This window comes from Danio aesculapii, chromosome 5 (assembly GCF_903798145.1).
Source record: "Danio aesculapii chromosome 5, fDanAes4.1, whole genome shotgun sequence".
NCBI lineage: Eukaryota > Metazoa > Chordata > Actinopteri > Cypriniformes > Danionidae > Danio > Danio aesculapii.
Genome location: NC_079439.1, coordinates 24,113,226 through 24,136,019, shown reverse-complemented (window position 1 = coordinate 24,136,019; position 22,794 = coordinate 24,113,226). Strand labels below are relative to the sequence as shown.

The 22,794-nt window shown below is 35.9% G+C and overlaps 1 protein-coding gene across 1 annotated transcript in view; it reads left to right on the top strand.

Moving 5' to 3' along the window:
* Nucleotides 1-22,794, top strand: part of si:ch211-26b3.4 (connector enhancer of kinase suppressor of ras 2) — a 78,999-nt gene that overhangs the window by 25,446 nt on the left and 30,759 nt on the right. The window contains exons 2-8 of the mRNA XM_056457642.1: nt 2,450-2,613; nt 9,052-9,254; nt 9,563-9,650; nt 9,744-9,785; nt 12,612-12,731; nt 15,038-15,097; nt 20,153-20,221. Coding sequence (XP_056313617.1) covers nt 2,450-2,613; nt 9,052-9,254; nt 9,563-9,650; nt 9,744-9,785; nt 12,612-12,731; nt 15,038-15,097; nt 20,153-20,221 — 746 coding nt within the window. The remainder of the gene's footprint in view (nt 1-2,449; nt 2,614-9,051; nt 9,255-9,562; nt 9,651-9,743; nt 9,786-12,611; nt 12,732-15,037; nt 15,098-20,152; nt 20,222-22,794) is intronic.

The following is a 22,794-nucleotide window of genomic DNA, read 5'->3' as shown; positions in this document are numbered from 1 at the left end:
TCGGTGCTAATGAAAACTCAGTTGGGGTTAGGGAAGGCGGTGGGTGGGTCAATCAGTGCTTTTGAAAACACTATCAGTTGGGGTTAGGGAAGGCGGGGGGTGGGTCAGTCGGTGATTTTGAAAACACTTAAAGTTTTAGGGAAGGCGGTGGGTGGGTCAATCGGTGCTTATGAAAACACTATAAGTTGGGGTTATGGAAGGCGGTGGGTGGGTCAATCGGTGCTTTTGAAAACACTATCAGTTGGGGTTAGTGAAGGCGGTGGGTGGGTCAGTCGGTGATTTTGAAAACAGTTAAGTTTTAGGGAAGGCGGTGGGTGGGTCAATCAGTGCTTTTGAAAACACTATCAGTTGGGTTTAGAGAAGGCAGTGAGCGGGTCAATCAGTGCTTTTGAAAACCCTATTGGTTGGGTTTAGGGAAGGGGGTGGGTAGTGGTGATTGACCGACCGGTCGCTCAGTAAGTAAGTCAGTCAGTAGCGGCCTCTGGTGGATTTACGTGAGAACAGCAGGTGAGAATGGCACTCGCCAGAGAAATTTGAGATCTGTAAAAGCGTACACAGCGGCCTCTGGTGGATTTGCGAAAACAAAAGCTGCAAAAAAAGTACCTCCTGGGACATATTTCACGATGTCCAGAAATGTATACAGGGTGCGTATCTAAAATGAGCCTGGGTTGTTTTATAGCCATGTTAGACTCCAAAATATTTGACAGAATATGTATTTAGTAAAGTACATTTTCTTTATGTTTAGTATATATTTTTTATGTTTTCACCCTTAACATTTTTAGGTCCATATTTCAAACCATCAACGAATTACAATGATGCTCATGGGAGAGATATTTTTTTTAAATTATGTTCAATATGAAAAATACACCTAATATGATATACATTTCATATTGTGAAAAATGTGTATTCAAAAATACATTTTGGGCGACAGTGGCTTAGTGGTTAGCACTGTCGTTTCGCAGCAGGAAGATTGCTGACTTCGTGTTGGCCCGGGTTTCCTCTGGGTGCTCTGGTTTCACCCACAGTCCAAAGACATGCGCTATAGGGGAATTGAATAAGCTAAATTATCCATAGTGTATGTGTGTGAACGTGAGAGTGTATGGGTGTTCCCCAGTATGCCAGAAGGGCATACTCTGTGTAAAACATATGCTGGATAAGTTGGCAGTTCATTCCGCACTGGGGACCCCTGATAAATAAAGAGACTAAGCCAAAAAGAAAATGAAAGAATATATTTTTACTTATCTACCTTACATTTTAGCTTATATAGGTTATTTTATGCAAATATGCAACAACTCTGACTAATTTTAGCTATATAGATAAATAACTAAAAGCGTATTTGTGCAGAAATAATCATAAATAAGTAAATAATTATATAAACATATATGCTACAAACAAGTATATTTATAATTGTGCTAATAAATGTGCTAAATTTATGATATGCCTACCTTACCAAGAAATCCCAAACACCAAAACCCTCAACTTAAAAAAGCAGCTCCAGCTCTTCTAGTAAAAATAACCTTGATAAAACTAGTCTATTTCCATCCGACCAATAGCGTCAGAACGGGGCTCGACTATCTGCTCATCCAGCCAATAGCGAATAGGGGAGAGTTATGAAGAAACCGTGGGCAAAGATTAATTTTAGCAATCCCAACTGGTGAATAAGCTCCACACTTCTCCTTTTAGCACTTAAGAAATCTTGTGTGCGTGAAAAGTGTGTATATGTTTGCAGTGTACTTATATGCGTGCGTCTTTCCAGTATGGATATCTGTGTGTGTACGTGTGTGTGTGTGTAAGACTGTAGGAAATGGAGGCCTTTATCATTCTCGGCGCAGGCTTACCTCCCCGTCTCTAAGCAACCGTTGCCAAGCAGCCCGTATAGTTGGAGCAGAACGAGAGAATGAAGAGAATGAGCACGAGAGAGAGAGTCTGTTTAGCTGAAGGACATCCTACACACACACACACTCACTCACACACACACACACACACACACACACATACAATGGTAAAACAACACAGGATGTCTTGAGTGTGTGTGTATATGAGACTACAGAGCAGGTTATGAAGGACACCGAGCTCGTGTATATCTGCAAGTTCAGAATGTTCCATCTGAAGAGCCTCTCAGCCTCATCCTCTAAGTGTGTGTGTGTCGCCGCCTTGCGAAATGCAGGTGTGTGTGTCTTTCAGAGAGACGTGTCTGCAATCTATAAGTGGCTTATCTTCTTTTTTGGGGCACAAAGTGTTAGTGGAATCAGCCACTTGACATCATTTGCAGGTTTACGGTGTGCTTATGCATTAAGCGCTGTGTGTGTGAGCGGTGTGTATTAATCATCTTAATGACGGCGCGGAGAGAAGTGCCATTACACCAGCTCGCGTTTTAAGTTTATTACACAGCATAAATGAATTACGATCACATGATTGTGATGTTTCTCTCCGTCTCTCTCCCTCTCAGGGCTGGACGACTGTTTGCTGCAGTATATGAGGACGTTTGAGCGGGAACAGATAACCGGAGAGCAGCTGCTGCACATCACCCATCAGGAGCTGGAAGAGCTTGGCGTGACCCGCATCGGACACCAGGAGCTCATTCTGGAGGCTGTGGACTTACTCTGTGCACTGGTGTGTGTGTGTGTGTGTGTGTGTGAGAGAGAGAGAGAGACTGGCTGTGATAATGATGTGTTTGTTTTCTATTAATGACACAACAGACATTTTAATCAAACTCTGCTTAACACTGAATGATTAGCACCCAGTGGGAGTCTACCAACCAGTACACACACACACACACACACAAACACACGCACGCACACAAAAAGAAGGTATAGAGAATGTGTTTGTGTAGGAGAGGGATGGTGTGTTTTGGATTCTGATTGGCTGCTGCTGGAGGAGCTTATGCATCATAGAAGGAGAGGAGCTGTCAGTCTGCTATAGTTAATATCATCAGCAGCTCATCTCAGATGGAGAATTCAGGTTTATTAGTAAAGCCGGAGAAGAGCTGCAATGGGCTATATGCACACGGATTTGTTCATTTCAGCCAGCTAGCCTCAGTGCTTCCGGTGAACTGTCTTTCCATTATAAAATTGCAACGTTTGAGGTCTTATTTATGATATGATAAATATATGATATGAAGTGGCTCTCAAACCAAACAAGAAGCTGCATTAAATTCCATTTCCCCACCGCCATGTCTGTAAAATATGAGTTTATTTTACTCCAGTATTTTTAATGGAGTTTATGCACTCGACTGCTAATCCTGACTGCGCTAGCAGTTACACAGTGTTTCATCTCGTTTTACGCTTAAACAACTAAATGAATGCTTAAGTCTATTTAACTGAATGCAATGTAATTACATTACAACATCAATACTGTAAAAGGAACCTCATAAAATTGAAAATAGTCACATTAAGCTTTCAGCGGAAGTTCATCATTGGATGAAAAACACTAGCTGTGCACTAGCTTGTCTGATGTGGAGTTGATTTTTGAGTCATGTGACGCATAGTTGATGATCTGAGTGTATTGTGTGAGCACATAAATCATAAGCTTTGGCTTTGCTTTGCTTTGTTAATCACACAGTGAGTGTTGGTGTTTAACAAAAACATTGCACAGCGTTGACCCTGGTTGATGCGTATTGATGTTTCTTGTAGACATCAATAAATGCGAATGGGTTTCAAAACAATTTGAGCAGTAACTTTGCAGACAGCAGTCCCTTTTGGCATCAGTGTTTATAAAAATGAGTCCTATATTATTCTATTTCTTATTTTGATATCCTTATATTTCATTCATTCATTCACTTCTTTTCGCTTATTCCCTTTATTAATTCGGGGTCGCCGCAGCGGAATGAACCACCAACTCATCCAGCACGTTTAATGCAGCAGATGCCCTTTCAGCTGCAACCCATCTCTGGGAAACATCCATACACACTCATACACTACGGACAATTTAGCCTACCCAATTCACCTGTACCGTACCGATTTTGGGGGAAACCGGAGCACCCGGAGGAAACCCACGCGAACGCAGAGAGAACATGCAAACCCCACCCAGAAAGGCCAACTGACCCAGCCAAGGATCGAACCAGCGACCTTCTTGCTGTGAGGCGACAGCACTACCTACTGTGCCACTGCGTCACCCCCCTTGTATATTTAATTTTCATTTCATTTTCATACACTTTTAGTAATACTTCACCTTAATTTAGATATAGTATTTTAATGAATTTGATGTTTTTATTCATTCATTCAATCATTTTCCTTCAGCTTAGTCTCTGTTTCAGAGGTCACCACAGTGGAAGGAACCACCAACTATTCCTGCATATGTTTTACACAGCTTCCAGCCACAACCCAGTACTGGGAAACTCCCATACACATTCATTCACACACAATCATACACTACGGCCAATTTAGCTTAATCAGTTCACCAATAGTGCAGGTCTTTAGACTGTGTAGGAAACCGGAGCACCCGGAGGAAACCCACACATTCACTGGGACAACATGCAAACTCCACACTCCACAGAAATGCCAGCCAGGACTCGAACCAGCAACCTTCTTGCTGTGAGGCGACAGAGCTAACCACTGAGCCACCGTGCTGCCATTATTATTATATTCATTAGTAAACATTTTTAGTTTTAGTTTAAACGACAAACATTGAAAGATGTTTTTACAAGCAATCAGGCATCCATTTTTAATGTTTGGTTAAATATAGACATATAAAAGTATAATATAGCATAAAAACAATTGTGGACATGTTAGAACATAAATTATCCATTGATTTAATTTAGAGCGTTTTAATTAGGGCTGAAAATACAACAAACTATCAGAAATACAAACAAAATATCATTTGAGCATATTGCAATGTGAGCATCCGCAATAGTCACATCGCAGGATTTGATTGTTTATTGTTTTGATTTTTTAAACATTAAAACAAAGATATTATAATTTTTAAATTGTTTACATATACATACATACATGCATATATATATATATATATATATATATATATATATATATATATATATATATATATATATATATATATATATATATATCAGCAAAACAAAATATCGCAATGTCTTCGCAATGGATTTTTTTCAGTATCGTGCAACCCTAGTTTCAATTACTAGTCAGTAAATCTGTGCGCTAAAACAAAGGTGGTTAAAACGTCATGGTCTTCATCTGAGTTTGAAATGAAAAGGGGCAAAACTTTTCATTTTAATCATGGTTGATATAAACAACCCTGACACAGAGCATACAGTGAGTGCACATCCAAAGAGTCACTTACAAAAGCTCAAATTCAACTTAAAACTTCACATTTCTGCTTAATTTTTCAGCAGTCTACATGATACAAAATAAATAATACATTACAGAATGTCTCTGGAGTATGCTACAGAATTTTGTAAATAATTAACAAAAAAACACATAATGGCTGACCTCTAAAATCATTACCTTCAAATACCATTTCTCCTAAAGATTTTGCATTAAACTTTTTCTAATTTTTAATTTAAAAAAGTGTCCCCAGATCACTAAATCCTCACAAGGTTCTGCTGATGAGTAGCCTTTTTTTACATTTGATCCCCTTTGTGTTTTTTCTGATACTCCCAGATAGGGCTGCACGATTCTGGCTAAAATGAGAATTTTTTTTTTTGCTTAAAATCAAGATCACGATTTTCTCATGATTCTGTAGATGTAAAATTAAGCTTAATATGAGTAGGCTATTATTATTGTTACTCTCAAACACATGGTAAAACAATAATAATATTATTAGGCTTTTGTGTTGGGCTACTGCTAAACTTAGGTTAAATGCTAAATTTTGTTTAGACTTGGAATGGTGGATTGAACAGACTTTATATAGTTTCTGTTTGTTAATTTAAAGTAAAGTGATGACATCAGAATCAATTCTGAAGTTGAATTATTATGTTTTGGACATCTGCTTGCAATCTGTCATTGACGACTTTAGTTTTTTCACTGGTAAAGTGAGACATTTGTCATTATCAGATTCCCTCCTGCATTGTATTCAACATTATATAGGCTAGAGTAGTTATTCTGACCCAGTAAGCATTTATTTTCATTCAAAACACTTTGTGTTCGCTATGAAAGGAAAAAAAAAACCCATATCAAATTCTTGTCATAATCATTCTTCTAAAATGTGATATGATCATTTAAATGATGTGCGCGCTTTTGGTTTCACTTTCACTGCCGAGTGCGCTCATGTCATGGCTGCAGTCACTCTGAGGAAAAAAGATACATGGAAATCATACGTCCCGTGCAGCTCTCAAACAATCGCTCAGTGCAACAAAATGTCATTTACAACTTTACTACCTGTTATTCACAGCCTATGCAGGTTCTGTTCTCTAAAGTAGACATCATTCACGGGCAGCTCACGTGTGATTTTGCGGCCGCGAATACGTCATTACAAGACAGAAATGACATTTTGGGGTGAATTATACTTTATAAATACAGAATGCGACCATTTGGAGGTGTCCATGTTGCTGAGCAATGTATAAAAAACAGTGTAAAGACTTGTGCATCCGCCTTTATGCTTCTCTCCTGACCTGGGATATATAATTGGCTGATTCATGGAAAAGCTGAATCAAGATTGTGTGTAGGGTCAAATCGAGATCGCAATCTTTTTTTCGAATAATCATGCAGCCCTACTCCCGGCTACCTGGAAACTTATTTGGATTCTAAAGGCGCCTCACGGAGCTTTTAGGAAGTGGCTTTGAAATGATGGACAACATCACCAAGATCTTCCCGCCGAGCCTATTTATAAAAGCATCTATTCATAATAATGGCTGGAACATTCAGTGGGTGTCTGCATATTAATATGAATTGTGGCTCTAATTTATGCAATGATTGTGGAGCTTGAATTAGATAAGAGAACAACAGTCACGACTGTAGGAAACGACACGCCAGAGCTGCAGGTACTCTACTGAGAGAAAACCTCTCCTGTCTGAGATGTTGGCCCAGCTGATTAATACTACAAACAAATTTGATGGAAATCTGCTGTTTGTGACTAAAAGCATTGAAACACAAGTCAGCGTGGATCAGAATGGTCCGGTGACTGAACTGTTCATCTGATCGATTCACAGAAATTATGGGTTTCGCAGCTCTCAATCCTCCAAGCAGCAGTTCTAAGAAAATGAGATTTATTCTGAGGAATGCCTTTTCTAGATATGAATGGAGATGTGATTGTGTGCTTTATTTCATTTCACAGTGTAGCCAGTGTTTTATTTCGGAGTTTCTCGGTTAGTGTGAAGTGGTGACCCTCTGTACATGCTGAGAAAATGCAGCTTGATAGGTTTTTCTGCTACATTCGGTGCCTAGAATGTGATGCTTTTATGTTTCTGAATGATAAAATCAGCCGCATGATTGACTGCTGTGCTTCGGTTTACTGACCTGGACTCTTTCAGACAAAACTGCTGGATTTATGTGTTGAAAACAATATTTTAAATGAAATAAATAAATCTGGTTTGTCAGGCTACCAATGTTAAAAAGTTTAGGCTGTTTCAGATTTTTTAACGTTTTAGTTTTTTAAAGTTTAATATCTCCAAGCAAGAGCAAAAACTCAGCAATATTGTGAAATATTATTGCAATTTGACATGGTTGTTTTCTTTCTTTTTTATTTTATTACATTTGGAAATGTCATTTATTCAATGGCAAAAAATGAATTTTCAGCAGTCAATTGTTCCTTCATAAAAATGATTTTAACATGATGATTTGGTACTCAGAACCTTTTTGATATTATTATCAATTTTGCAAAGTAATTTATTAAAATAATTGTTGGAAAGTGTATAAGTCTTAACTGCCATTTCATTTTTGCTGAACAAATCTTGCAAATTAGCACAAACTCACAATCCTATGGTTCTGATGGGATTGTGGAAAATTCTGCAAGTGATTTGCTGACATTGAGTAAATAAAAAACAAACATAATGTCCAACGTAGTGGTAAGGTGTCTAATCTACCAACAGCACAAGTGCAAATTGGGTAAGATATGGATTTTTGGGCATTAACGGCACAGATACTAGTTAACTGACTAGTTTTTTTGGCAAACCCCCAGAAAATTAAGTTGTATAATTCTGTTAAACACTTTTCTCACTTAAATGTTACTCACTGAGTGCCTTTAAAAGTCTCGTCAGGTGCTTTGAAATGTGCATTTTTATTCAATGTTTGACGTAATCTCAACTAGGCATGGGTCGATAATTTTCAAGTCAAGGTTTTAAAACAGTCAAAATTTTCTGCTGTACCGTTCCTAGGGTATGAGTAACTTGAGTGACTTTTTTTGTTGTTGTTTTCAGGACAACAGTATCTCCAGCAGAAAATATATATCCAAAGATGCTGTTTTAAATTGTAAAAAAATCTGTGTTTTTGAAACTAATGAAGACAGAAGTCAATGATTCATTTGCATTATTTAGCCTGACATGTTTACTGCTCCAATATATTGTAAATGTTTCCCAAAAGGAAATATATGTTGTTCAAAAGGGAAAAAGTGTTTGTTTTTTATCCAGACATGTAAAAAGAGCTTATTTTAGAGCAGTGATCACAATACAGTGAAACCGTGATATTTATATCTTATCATACCGTCAGAATCTTATGCCTAATCTCAACTGAAATACGAAAAGACAGCGGGATATAGAATAGCACCTCCTCTTTAAAAAAACAGCCAATAGCTTTTATCACAGCTCTACCAGTGAAAGCACATCAAATGAAAAGTGTCTTGAAAGGGGCGGAGCATGTCAGATACAAGAGAGCATTTGATTGGTCAAGATTTGATGAGAAACTGAAGTATAAGGTGATGTGAAAAAAAAAAAACGTTGATTCCTTTAAGTGGAAGTGAAAAACTACAGGCTTTAGATGTTTATTTCAGTTTTATAAACATCTTCTAAATGCAAATTTGATCATTGTTTTGTAGCTATTAAATATCCTTAAAACAAACATACTGATACTATCGTCAAAATTTTTTTATTTTAATTACACTGGACTAAGTAAATCCCGACAGCAGTTGTCTGCCAAGTTTTATTTTTTTTTTTTAAACTTTCAAGAAAATCGTTCAATCAAAATGTCTCTCTTGTTGCAGAACTATGGTCTGGAGACTGAGAATTTGCGGACTTTGTCGCACAAACTCAATGCATCCGCTAAGAATCTGCAGAACTTCATCACAGGCCGCCGTCGAGGAGGACATTATGACGGACGAGTTTCACGACGCCTTCCAAACGACTTCCTGACATCAGTCGTGGATCTCATCGGAGCAGCTAAAAACCTACTAGCATGGCTGGACAGGTAGTCAAACACGGCGGGACAGGTTGTGAACTCACCTGGGCTGAACTAAACAAACCCAAAACCATTTAAAATTGTAGAAGTAACTAACTGAAATCAGACCTTATAGGACTAAAAAGTGAGTCAATTAGCCTTGATGAGTTGTTCAAAAGGCTAACCAGCTCATTATTTATCAGGAAAGCAAAAGATTGGAGCAAATTGCCTGTGGTGCTCAAAAGAGAGTCCAGTCCAGGTTTTGTCCAAATCCTCTGTCTATAATGTGGAAAAAAATGCCCTAATTTCTGTGTGTGTGTGTTTTGCTTTGTTTACAGGTCTCCATTTGTCAGTGTTTCTGAGTACTCAGTGCTGAAGAACAATATTGTTCAGCTCTGTCTAGAGCTAACCACCATAGTACAGCAGGTATGTTGTATTTGTATGCACGAGAGAGTGTGTTTTGGTATTTAACACACAGCATCCTTTATTATTCTAATGCACAATTTATTTTCCTCTTAGGACTGCACAGTGTATGAAACAGAGAATAAGATTCTACATGTGGTAGGTGTTTTTGTCCACACACAAATTCACTGCTTTACACTTACACACAATCTTGTTTACCTATACTTTCGATTACCATAGAGATTTCTTTTCACTATAAATGTCCACAAATATGTATAGTAATACACCTAAAATGGAAGCCAAACGGACAGCAGAAATGGTTTAAAAGAATAAATCTTATAATTTTTAAAATCATTAACGGAAATTATTTCAAATGATTTTAAATGTGTATTATTTGATTTGTGAAGATTTCTAAATTATGCTTTTAACCAATATATTATGTTGAGGGTCCGTTTGAAACTGGTTTGATGAACATGCCTTTAATGTTTTGGCTGTCTGAGGGTTTTATGGAATTTCTTTAACGATTTTAATGTTTGCCAGTCAATATGACCCACAATCTAGTGGTAAATGGCAGACAGACAGACAGACAGACAGACAGACAGACAGACAGAGAAATAGCCATGATCTACATTACATTTTTTTTTTACATTTAACAACATGGTCAGTGCCTGGATGGGAGACCACATGGGAAAAACTAGGTTGCTGTTGGAAGTGGTGTTAGTGAGGCTAGCAGGGGGCGCTCAACCTGTGATTCCTAATGCCCCAGTATAGTGAAGGGGACACTACTCTGTCAGTGTTTTTTGGATGAGACATTAAACCGAGGTCCTCACTCTCTGTGGTCATTAAAAATCCCATGGCACTTCTCGTAAAAGAGTAGAGGTGTAGCCCTGGTGTCCTAACCTAATTCCCTTCATTGGCCCTTACCCATCAAGGCCTCCTAATCATCCACATCCACCGAATTGACTGTATTACTGTCTCTCCACTCCACCAATAGCTGGTGTGTGGTGAGCGCACTGGCGCCGTTGTCCTGTGGCTGTCATCGCATCATCAAAAGGAATACACTGGTGGTGGTGTGGAAAGACCCCCCGCCTCATGATTGTGAAGCGCTTTAGATGTATGGCCATGCACAATATACAATACACAACTTACAACATTATAACATACACACATTACATTATAATCCTCTGAAAACACACACTAGATAATTCACCCAGACTGAAAGACTGTACACTTTCTGACTGTAAAACGATTTCACAGTTGCAATTCCACAAACGCAAGATCTCACAGAAACCACGTAAACAACCTTGACTTCAGAAGAAAAACCTCAGATATTTCTGATTTGTAAAGCTTTCTGTCATTGGGTGTTTAGAGTATCCAACTGCAGCCAACAAATATCAAATATGTTTGACATTTATGATTTGAAATAAAATAATCAAAATGACACGCCGCAATTGAGGGGTTTTCAGACACAATTTGGCTGCCACAAGTGTTGAAATGGAGAATATACCTAGATTATTGAGTGCTGCAAAATCAGGTTGTGGCCAGCCTACACTCAAAAAACTTGGAGATTATTACTGGAGATTTTGTCTTGTTTCTAGTCCAAATTCTTAAATCAATATTATTTGGTTTTCAGAAATAGTAAGCCAAAATGAAGGGAGTCTTTCCTTAAAACATGCTAAATATTTGGTCACAGTTTATTTTGTTGGTCCGTTTGTTGAATTAAAGTTACATTGCATCTACATGCCAACTAATCCTCATTAGATTATAAGTAGACTGTTAAGTTGGGGTCCGTATAAGTTGACATGTACTTGCAACGTTTCTTATAGTCAGTTAAATGTCTGTTGAAGGAGCAGTATCAACAGATATTAAGCAGACAGTCTACTAATACTCAAATCGACAATCAAAATAAAGTGTTACCCAAATAATCTGGCAGTGTGGTAAGCAAAGTAATATTGTTTTTGCTTTGAAATAAGAATATTTTACTTTGCCCACTGGAGGATATACTTTAGCTAATTTAAGTTCTCTTCATTTTAACTTATTATTTCTGAAAACAAAATTATATTTCTTACTTGCTTCTTGATTTAAGAATTGTTAAAATATTTGGACTAGAAACAAGACACTACAATAAGAAAAGCTTCAATCTTCGGCTTTTTGTTTCAGTGTATTTAGACCCTATTTAGCCACTTTATGAAAGCATTTTACAAGTGAGGAAAATTGTCCAGCCTCACAATAAGAAATATCCTGGTTATAAGAAATTTTACCTTACCTAATAATAATAACAACTTTTTTTGTAGAGTGCCTTTAAAACAGTTGCTCAAACAGTATTCATTACATAATTAAACAATCAAGAATAAATATAAAACACACACGACAACCAAATAAACCATTCTAAGATATATAAAAAATAAAAGTCAAGAAAAGTTAACCTGAAAAATAAGTCAAGTCAGAAGAAGTTGTGATGTGATTTTCAAAATGTCTCTCACAAGCTTGTTAAAACACACACTCGTGCACTTTTCTCACGCACACACTCCCCTTAAAAACATATTTCAAGTAAAACGTGATTGTGGAGTCACATGTATCTACCCTGCTCTGAAGCAAAAATGTGTGTATGCGCATACAGTACAGTATGTGTGTTTAGCCTAAGGTTGGATATCCTGAATAATGCAGATTGTGAGTTTTTCACCCTTCAGGATCACTGCCCGTAGAACAGAAAGAGAGCGAGGGATGGATTGAGACAAATAGGAAGAAAAAAGATTTTAAATATAAAGCAGACCTACATCTACTGTACGTTTGGGGTGGGATGATTTAAAATAGATTTATTATGCATCATGGGTGTATTTTCGTCTTGATGCTGAATGGTTTGGACTGCTGCAGGGTTGCCGGTGTTCATCCCAGTTCAACAGCGATAATTAGACTGAGAGATTTACAATGGTATGGCAAACACAGACTGACACTGTCTGCTTCTGTCTTTATCTGTCTTTGTAGTGTAAGACTCTATCAGGGATCTGTGAGCACATTATATCACTGTCGTCCGATTCGCTGGTGTCACAGTCTGCACACCTCGAGGTTGTGCATCTGACCAACGTTATGCCCAGCGAGGGCTTGGTGAGTAAAGCACCTCAACATCACCTTTACTATTGACAGAATGGAGAAAGAGAAGTGAATGTTTAGAAACTTTTACTCATTGCTGGTTAATATGCACACTAGAAAAAATTATTCATTGGACTTACAATATGTATATTTTATTTTAATGCAAGTAGTTGCAAACAATTATATATGCTGAATTTAAACAAACTAATTAAGTTGAACAGTACTAAATCCGATGTGTAGTTTAAATTCAGCCCATATACACTGTTTGCAATTTTTTTACCTTACAAAAAATTTGTAACTCCAATGAATCATTTTTTAGTGCAGAGACAACTATCTGAAAATGTGGATTTCTCCGTTTAAGTTGTAAATAATACATTAAAAAGTAGCCTAAATAATAAAAAAATCAGTTTCTGACCAATAAACCCAAATAGGTAACAAACATGATAATGTTAATAAATAATAATAATTAGTTAGTTAGTTACCTGCTACCTGCATTAAGTCTGCTAGTTACCTCATACTACCTCCCTGTATATTAAGACACTGTCACTTTATCATAATTACAAGCTTTTTGCACTATTTACTGTCTTGCATCTGCACAACCAACACAATCTCACGGCAATTCGTAACTTTTTTTTTAGTGGCTAATTCGTACGATCTAATTCGTACAATTTAGTACGATTTGCTCATCCTCCAATGACGGTTGGGTTTAGGGGCGGGGTTAGGTGCCACGCCTCCTTTTTAAAATCGTACCATTTCGTACGACTGAACTCGTACGAATTCGTACGAATTAGCCACTAAACTGTCAAAACGTAAAATACTTACGTTTTCTCGTGAGATCAGGCTGGCACAACTGTGGTTTTGTAAGTTGTAAATTGTATTGTTTACAACTTTTATTTTCACTTTTATTTTCAGATTATATTATAGGTGTAATTGTATTTATTGTAATTTCTTTTTTAAAACTCTACTTTTTGTATTAATATAATCTGTTATGCACCTAGGGTCTGAGAGTAACGCAATTTCGATTCACTGTATGTCCTGTACATGTGGTTGAATTGACAATTAAGCTGACTTTGATATTAGGGAACTTCAGCAACACTTTTAATAACAGGAGAAGTTTTAATGACATAAAATAAACGTCAGTGTGTTTCAGCGTTCCTCAGGCTACAAAAACACACAAATACACCATTATGATATCATGTTTAACAGACCATTAATTGATATAGATATATTTAAACCATTTTAAGTGTGAGATAAGTATGTGCTTTTAAACGTTTATAAACTAACTTATTGAACAGAGTGATTAACAGATTATAAAGGACTGTAATTAAATGCTTTTAGCAGCCTAAATAATATTAAAGAACTTTTAGTTTCTGAAAAATAAACCTGAATAGGTTACACACGATTACTTTAATAAATAAACCATTAATAAGCATTATATCATGTTTAACTGACAATTAACTGATATTCACTACCGGTCAAAAGTTTGGGGTCAGTAGGATTTTTAAATGTTTAAAAATAAGCTTCTCCTGCTCACCAAGGCTGCATTTATTTAATCAAAAATTCAGTACACATTGTAAAACTGTGAAATGTTATTGCACTAAAATAACTGTTCAAAAGTAGTTTATCATTTAATTTAATTATTTATTCAGTGATTTTAAAGATTCATTACTCCAATCTTCAGAGTCACATGATGCTTCAGAAATCACTCTAATATTAATTATTGTTATTATTATTAATAATAATAATTATTATTAATGGTAATAGAATTAAAAGCAATAATGACTGGAGGTATAATATCATTTGCTGCCTGCATGAACAGAATTTTCTTAAAAAAACAAAACATAAAAAAAAACGGACCCCAAACTTTTGACCGGTAGTATATATTCAAACATTTTTAACCATGACATAATAATAATAATGTGATTTAAATGTTTATAAATTAACTTATTGAACAGACTGATTAACAGATCGATTATACAATAGGTATCCATAACAGTTACACGTTTCAGCCATATTTCATTTTTACATGCCCTTATGATGTAACAACTTGGTAACTCATGTATCATCTACAATTCTGGGTTTTCTATAACTGTAAATAAGACTTTTCTCAACAAATTATGTGCTCAGAACTACTCATTATGATATTTTCATCCACCTCAAGGTCTAACTCAACCACTAGTGTTTTTGGAGGGACACTATCTATTTGTGTGACCAATAGCAAAATCAGTATTTTTGCAATTCTATTTGGTGACAGAAATGACTTCAGCACAGATAATTATGATTGATATGACAACTCAAAATGATCTCTTTTCTATCTTTAGGGCATGTACATCAAATCCACATATGATGGTCTTCATGTGATCACTGGAACCACAGAGAATGTAAGTTCAGATCTGCCTTTATCTTACAGTGCGTTTTTTTTTTTTTTTTTTTTTTACAAAGATGAGTGTGATATATTACTGTATTGTCCACAGAAATCCATTTGTTAAGTCAGGACGTATGGACTATTGTTTCCAGGTCCAAGAAGCTACTTATTTGAATTGAGAGAATATTTGTTATGACCACTTTTTAGTCATATCACACACTAAAGTGGATTTCTTATAAAATCATGGTGTACAAAACAGTCTGAAACAGTATGAATTTACGTGCTGAATCCTGCATGTTCTACTTTTATGAATAAGGCAAACGCGTGGCCACAAGTAAACATGGTGATGTCCATCTCATGTTATAGATCATGATCACTTACACGTTTATGTGAATTGGAATATCAGTTAGCTGATGACATGATGAACAAGCGTGTGAATATTTTGTATTAAAACAGGAAAAAACATAATTAAAGGGATACATCTGTCATACAGTGCTACTGTGGCTGCAGTGTGTGCCATGACAAACATGACGCGCCACCACGTAAACATTAAGGGTGAACGTTCTAAAATAATGATCGCCTAACAAAACTGACTCCTGGTTCCAGAATCTTTACAACTAACAAGCAAAAGGGTTAGTAAACAGTAGTAAAGCAGCTGTGGTATAGTTACTTTGCAAGACTAAAGACATGTTTTTATTCACTCACCTGTTTTTGATAATTCATTCATCTGTGGTCATGTATAGCTACACTGCAAAAAAACTTTTCTTTTTTTAGTCATTTTGTCTCGTTTCCAGTCCAGATATCTAAAATATCTAGACAAGACAATAGGCATGAGAAAATTAAGTGATGCTTAACTTCTGTTTGATATTATATCTTATTAAGATTATTTATCTTACCACATTGGCAAACATTTTTGCTCGTTTTAAGCAAATAATCACTTATTTTAAGGTGAGTTTTTTCAGAAAACAAGACAATTTCTTGTGCTACTTCATGTGTCTAGTATATATATCTTGATTCAAGGTGATTGATTCATTTTTTAGATATTTGGATTGAAAACAGGACAAAACTACTTAGTTCATTTTTTTATTTTATTATTACTATAACAGCCTATATAGGGATGAGCTTTTTTGAATAAAGGGTTGGAAACAAATGCTTTTCTAGTTTTTTTTTTTTTAAATCCGATTAATCAATTAATCAAAGAAATAATCGACCGATTAATTGATTATTAAATTAATTGTTAGTTGCAGCCCATATCATCTGATTGGTGACTCAACCGTAAGCTGATGCGGGACCAGCTGTGATCAATCATAAGCATGTGATCGTCTTGAGATGTTTAGAAATAAACTTCACTTAATATTTTTTAATCATTTAACTGATACCATTATTCGGTTAAAAAACGTACCCTTTCTGTTAACGGTTAATTGGTTATTATGAGCATCCCTATTTTGAACCTTATTCTAATTCAGTGGAGCAGAAGTTAGCAAAATATTGAAAAGTAATAGTTGCAACAGCAATCAAACCACCATTGCTTGTTTCTAATTAGGTTTTTATATTATGTTTGTGTTTGACATTTACAGTTGATGTATTGCACATAAGCATACAGAGAAGTGATGTTATAAATAACTTTATATCCAGACTGCTTTGTGTCTCCAATCATCGTTTTATAATGTAAACCACCCTCTGAGCTTCTCGACAGCTAGATTAAAGGACTCTAAGTGTTTATGTCAATTGTAGGATGATCAGTGGTGATGCTGTGTGATGAGGCTCTGCTTTTCTTCAGATTGTCAGAGCTCATTTCAGGCAGTGCTGCTCTATAAAGCACACGCTGTGCTGCGGCTCTTCTGTGGGGACAGCAGAACCAGGTCATCCACGCACAGCAGCAGCTACTTGATTTCACATGGCTTGCAATGGTGGATTGTTCTAGGGCTGTTGTTAAATCATTTATATAGATGTTCAATTAGGTTGGACTCAAGCAACGTGCCATTTTTAGATGCTGGCAGAACAGAAGCCATTGATTTCTGACTCCTGAAGGGATGGTTTTCGAAAAATCTGTCATTGTTTACTCCCTCTTAACTTTATTCAAACACTGTTTGAGGTTTTTTTTTGTTAAAGATAAACTATGATTACATTTAGCAGATGCTTTAGTCCAAAGCAACTTACAATTGAGGAGGCATTCAGCGATTTAACAAGAAGAGGCAATACACACAAGTGCTAATTATACAAAGCAACTGTTTGTGCTCAGAGAATTAAGTGTGAGGGAGGAGTTTTTTCATTTTATTTTATTTTTTTTGAGAGATAGAAGATTGTTTCTACAGGTGGTTTGTCAAGCCCACTCACCTGAGTGAAGCACACTTCATAAATGCACAGTGGTTTTTATATATAAAGTGATTGTAAGAATGTATCTGGTGCAAGTGTGCAAAACTGGTGCAAGTGTTGATTGAATTATCAGAGAATTGAACGTGAAAGAGCGAAAGAATGCATTTTCTACAGGTGGTTTGTCAAGCCCACTCACCTGTGTGAGCCACTCAGAATTGATGAGAATTTTGTAGAATATTTTGAATAATTTTGAAAACTTTTAAAGCCATTGAGTTATAAAGTATGAATGGGAAAGTTTCCTCCCAGTGTAATGCAGTTTGGGAATGTTAGACATGGGAACCTGGCTCGCTTTGATTTCTATAGGTTTATTGTATCATTATGCTTGGATTTCCAATACACAATAAGTGCTCAAAACACAAATAAAGAAGGAAATCATATATGGAAATGTTTGTTTACGCCAACTCATTCAGTGTTGCCAGATAGAGATTATTTTTTCCAACCCAAAAGCTGCCCAAAACCCACCAAAATGCACAAAAAAAAAAACGCACAAATATTAGATTAAATGTTTAATTTAAATTTATTTATATCGAAATGAACGTGGTTACTTTAACGGTCATAATTTTTTACCATACAGCAACCAACATCAGCAGTCACAGAACTACAACATAATCAGGTCTCACAGAAACACTGCCCCCTCTCACCCACATACTGCACTTAATGTAATGTTTTACTTTTGAAATGGGGTGTAAATTAGTTCTTAGAAATTAATTTGACATTTTTTTACATTTTAAATTCTTTTGAACATAATTAGGTGCTGCTTGTCAATCAGACAACGCTTCTCTGTTTGTTCTTGCTGTCAATTGTGAAAAAAAAAAAAAAAGATTTATAAAAGTGTCATGATAAACCGCTGAGTTTAACTGCAGGTGCTGCTGCGTGATGCGCGTGCACGCGAAGGGGAGTCAGATTTTGAACTTTCCTTCATCTCCTCTTGTGAGTGGGCCTATGCAGTTTGCGCTATGCACTGGTCACTACTAACTGAATGGAGTAGGAATACACATTTATATTAGTAGTTACATAAGTTGCATATAAAAGTTACGTTTCAAAAATCACCCAAATTTTGTCAACCCGCCCATGTCATTTTTTACCCACACAATCAAATTCAAAACTGCCCATTCTGGCAACACAGAACTCATTAATACCCTTATATACTTTACTTACGGATAAGCTGGTTCATTTATTTGATCTACTTCCTCTACTCGTCCAATTCCACTTTAGCACACTCAAAAAATTTTTTTTGCTGCTTGTTCAAACTACTTAATTAAAATGGACTAAATCAACACAACTCTCGAGTTTTTTGGGGGTCAACTTAATTGTTTCATGTTCAATTCACTTAAATTTGTAAAAATGAAAAGTTAATTTCTTCATGTTGTCTCAACACAAATTTTGAAATCTCACACTGAATATTTTCAGCTCCTCAGACACAAATAGTATTTTTTATTTGAAGATGTTTACAAAGTCTTTTTTAACACATTGTTAGTAAGACGTTTTCTCAAAAAGTATTGCTACACTGAAAAAAATGATTCCTCGGATTTACTTAGTGGTTTAGTGGTTGTAATCAATTTAAACAAACAAATTAAGTTGAACATTGCTACATTTTGAATTTCTCTGTTTAAATTCAACATTTAAATTGTTTGCAACAATTTTGCTGATTTTTCAGTGTATAATAATAATAATATTAATAATAATAATATTAGTAACAACAACAATCTTCTTTTTCTGTGCTGATTTGCATTGATTTATACAACTTGTCATAACGTATGAATCTGAGCAAATGCAGAATATTCTGAACAGCGTGGCTTTACTGCTAAAAATTTGGAATAAATGTATGTCCAAACCCCAAAAGTATTGATGTCAACCACTGTACCCTTGAGAAAGGTATTTTTACTGAAGGTTTTTTTTCCAATTCCACAAAGCTGTAAGGTCACTATTAAAGAATCATCTAAATACCTAAATTCTGAAGAAAACGTAAAATAAATGTTTTAGCTATCCATGACTGAGTCTGAAAAAAAAATGCTTTTCTTACTTAGATTTTCTATATTTTTTCTAGTCAAAATTTCTAAATCAAGAATTAAAGCAAGAAGCATTTTTTAGAGAAGCAAAACATATCGTCTTGTTTTCAGAAATACTGTCAAAATTAAGTGATTTTTTTCCCTTAAAACAAGCTAAAATAATCTGCCAATGGGGTGAGCAAAATAATCTTATGTCAAAGGGAAAAACAAGATTATTTTGCTTAACCAATTGGCAGATTATTTTAACTTTACTGTATAATTTTGGCATATTGTTTCTTAAAACAAGACGACAACTTGTCTGTCTAGAGAATGCTACTTGATTTAAGAATTTTTATATATTTGGACTAGAAAGGAAACAAAAAATCTAGGTAAGAAATGTATTTGTTGCAGTGTAGCGAGTAGAAATGTGCAGAGCTGTGTTTTGCTAAAGCATTGTAAGCCTAAGCAGATTGTAGAAACCACCAGTGCTCTATATGATCTACTTAGGCTTAGGATGCTTTTGAGAAGCATATAACCCAGATGTGTGAGATTTAGATGAGAAAAGACCTTCAAATGTTCTTAACAGGGAAGGTCAACATCTACGTTTGATACTAGAATACAACACAGAAATGTCTGGCTAATGGCTGGTGTCAGGTTTAGCTCTATAATAAGCAGAGGTTATAAATTTGTCTATCTCTCTCATCTAGTCTCCTGCAGATCAGTGTAAGAAGATCCATGCCGGGGACGAGGTCATTCAGGTCAATCACCAAACAGTGGTGAGTATTATTGCTTGAGGCAGGTGAACATCTGTGGGAGTTATTGTGCATGAATGATTGTGCAGGTGTGATTGATTGATTACTGATGGCCAGAGGGTATTTCAAGATGCCTGTTAGTAAATGTACACTACCTGACAAAAGTCTTGTAAGAGCAACAAATAATAACTTGACTTGTAGTTGATCATTTGGAAAAGTAGCAGAAGGTCGAGTTTTACAATGAATCATCTGTTGAGCTGCATCTCAATCATCACTAATACTGCAGAAGGCCTATTGGAACCAGCATGGACCCAAGATTCACACAGAAATCAATCAAGTTTGGTAAAGGAAAAATCATGGTTTGGGGTTACATTCAGTATGGGGGCATGCAAGAGATCTGCTGAGTGGATGGCAACATCAACAGCCTGAGGTATCAAGACATTTGTGCTGCCCATTACATTACAAACCACAGGAGAGGGCAAATTCTTCAGCAGGATAGCATTCCTCCAAAAGGACAGCTCCAGGATTGGCCAGCCCAGTCAACATATATGAATATTATTGAGCATGTCTGGGGTAAGATGGAGGAGGCAATGAAGATGAATCCAAAGAATATTGATGAACTCTGGGAGTCCTGCAAAAATGCTTTCTTTACCATTCCAGATGACTTTATTAATAAGTTATTTGAGTCATTGCAGAGATGTACGGTATGTATGCAGTCCTACAAGCTCATGAGAGTCATACACAATATCAATTCTTTTTCCACTGCACCATGGCTTTATATTCTATACTGTACATTATTTCTGTTAAGTGACAAGACTTTTGTCTAAGCAAAGTCAGACCTTACTGTCCTAATTAAATCATTAAAAATCAAGGCATGATATTTTATTTTGCCTTTCATATAAACCACCTCTGATCCCAAATGATCAACATAGAAGTCAAGTTATGATTCGTTGTTTCTAAAACTTGGATAGGCGACAATACTTTTGTCAGGTAGTGTATACTAATGATCTATATTTAGTCAAGAAATGATATACGTTTATAAAACAAAGAAATATATCATAGGATATAGACATATTTAGGATACATCCTATTTTCCTCTGCAATGTGACATGGTTTTGATAATCTTTTAAAAGGAATGCACATTTTCAAAATTCAACACTGTAAGACACAAATTCTTATATAAAAATCTGTACATATAAAATTCTTACATAAATTCTTACTTCTGTACATAAAGTTTGTATTATAATTAAAAAAGAAATGTGTTTAATATATTATACATCAAATTAAATCAAGAGAAGTGATATTATTTACAAAGAAAGTATAGTAAATGCAAGTAAATTGTGTGCTTTCATACTATGCAAAGGTTTTAGATATTACATTAGTTGTTGTTATTGTATGGAATCACAAGTTGTGTTCATGGGAGCTCACACTAAACACTGACGTTTGCTTAAAGACGTCATTTTCTTTTACAAAATTGAATTCTTTTTTTAATTTTAACTTCAACATGAGCCTCTAAATACATCCAGAAGACCAAAAAACTAAACACAGATAAATATTAACATCACCAGCTAACTATAAACACACTTGCAGACACATATAGTCAGATGTCAAAAGAAAATACACTGTAAAAATGTTTGTAAATAAGAAGTTTTCCATATTTGGCGATTCATGTTTTTGTCACATATTTATGCATTTGAACTGCATCATGGGACCTTGATCTTTCCTTGATATAGAATAGATCTATAGAATAGTGATATAGAATTTGTGTTGTAAATGACGCTACAAAAACCTGGTAACAAACTGCCAATACTTTTTCTGTTATTTTACAGACTTAACTCTGTCTATATTCTCGTATCTATGATTACATTTTATTTTATGGCTGTATGTGATTTTGTAATTTCATTTGTGTGTATTATTATTGACTTGTAGCTGTAATTTAACATTTGTTGTAATGCAATTGATTTGTCATTGTCTTTTTATTATTATTATTTAGGTAGAGGCTCTAAATACGCCTTTGGGGCTTTTTGCCTCTTCCTGCACCTTATGCCTTTTTTCTGTAAATAAACAAAGTAAGTGAAGTACATTATTTCTTAAACAATTTCCTAAACAGTCAGCAGCTAACTCTCTGCAACTCTTACATGGTCACCCACTGAAGCTAAGCAGGGCTGTGCCCGGTCAGTACCTGGATGGGAGACCACATGGTAAAGCTAGGTTGCTGTCGGAAGTGGTGTTAGTGAGGCCAACAGAGGGTGCTCAACCTGCAGCTTGTGTGGGTCCTAATGCCCCATTATATTGATGCCCCAATTGATATTGAGTATATTCTATGCTCAGCTGTCTTTCATACGAGACGTTCAGATGAGATGTTAAACAGTGGTCAATAAAATTCCCAAGATGTCTTCGAAAAAGAGTAGGGGTTTAACCCTGGCATCCTGGCCAAACTTGCCCACTGGCCTCTGTCCATCCCCATATCATAATTAGCTTCATCAGTCTGTCTCCTCTCCACCAATCAACATGTGTGTGGTGTGCAGTCTGGCGCAATAAGGCTGCCGTTATGTCATCCCGGTGGATGCTGCACTCTAGTGGTGGATGAGGAGATT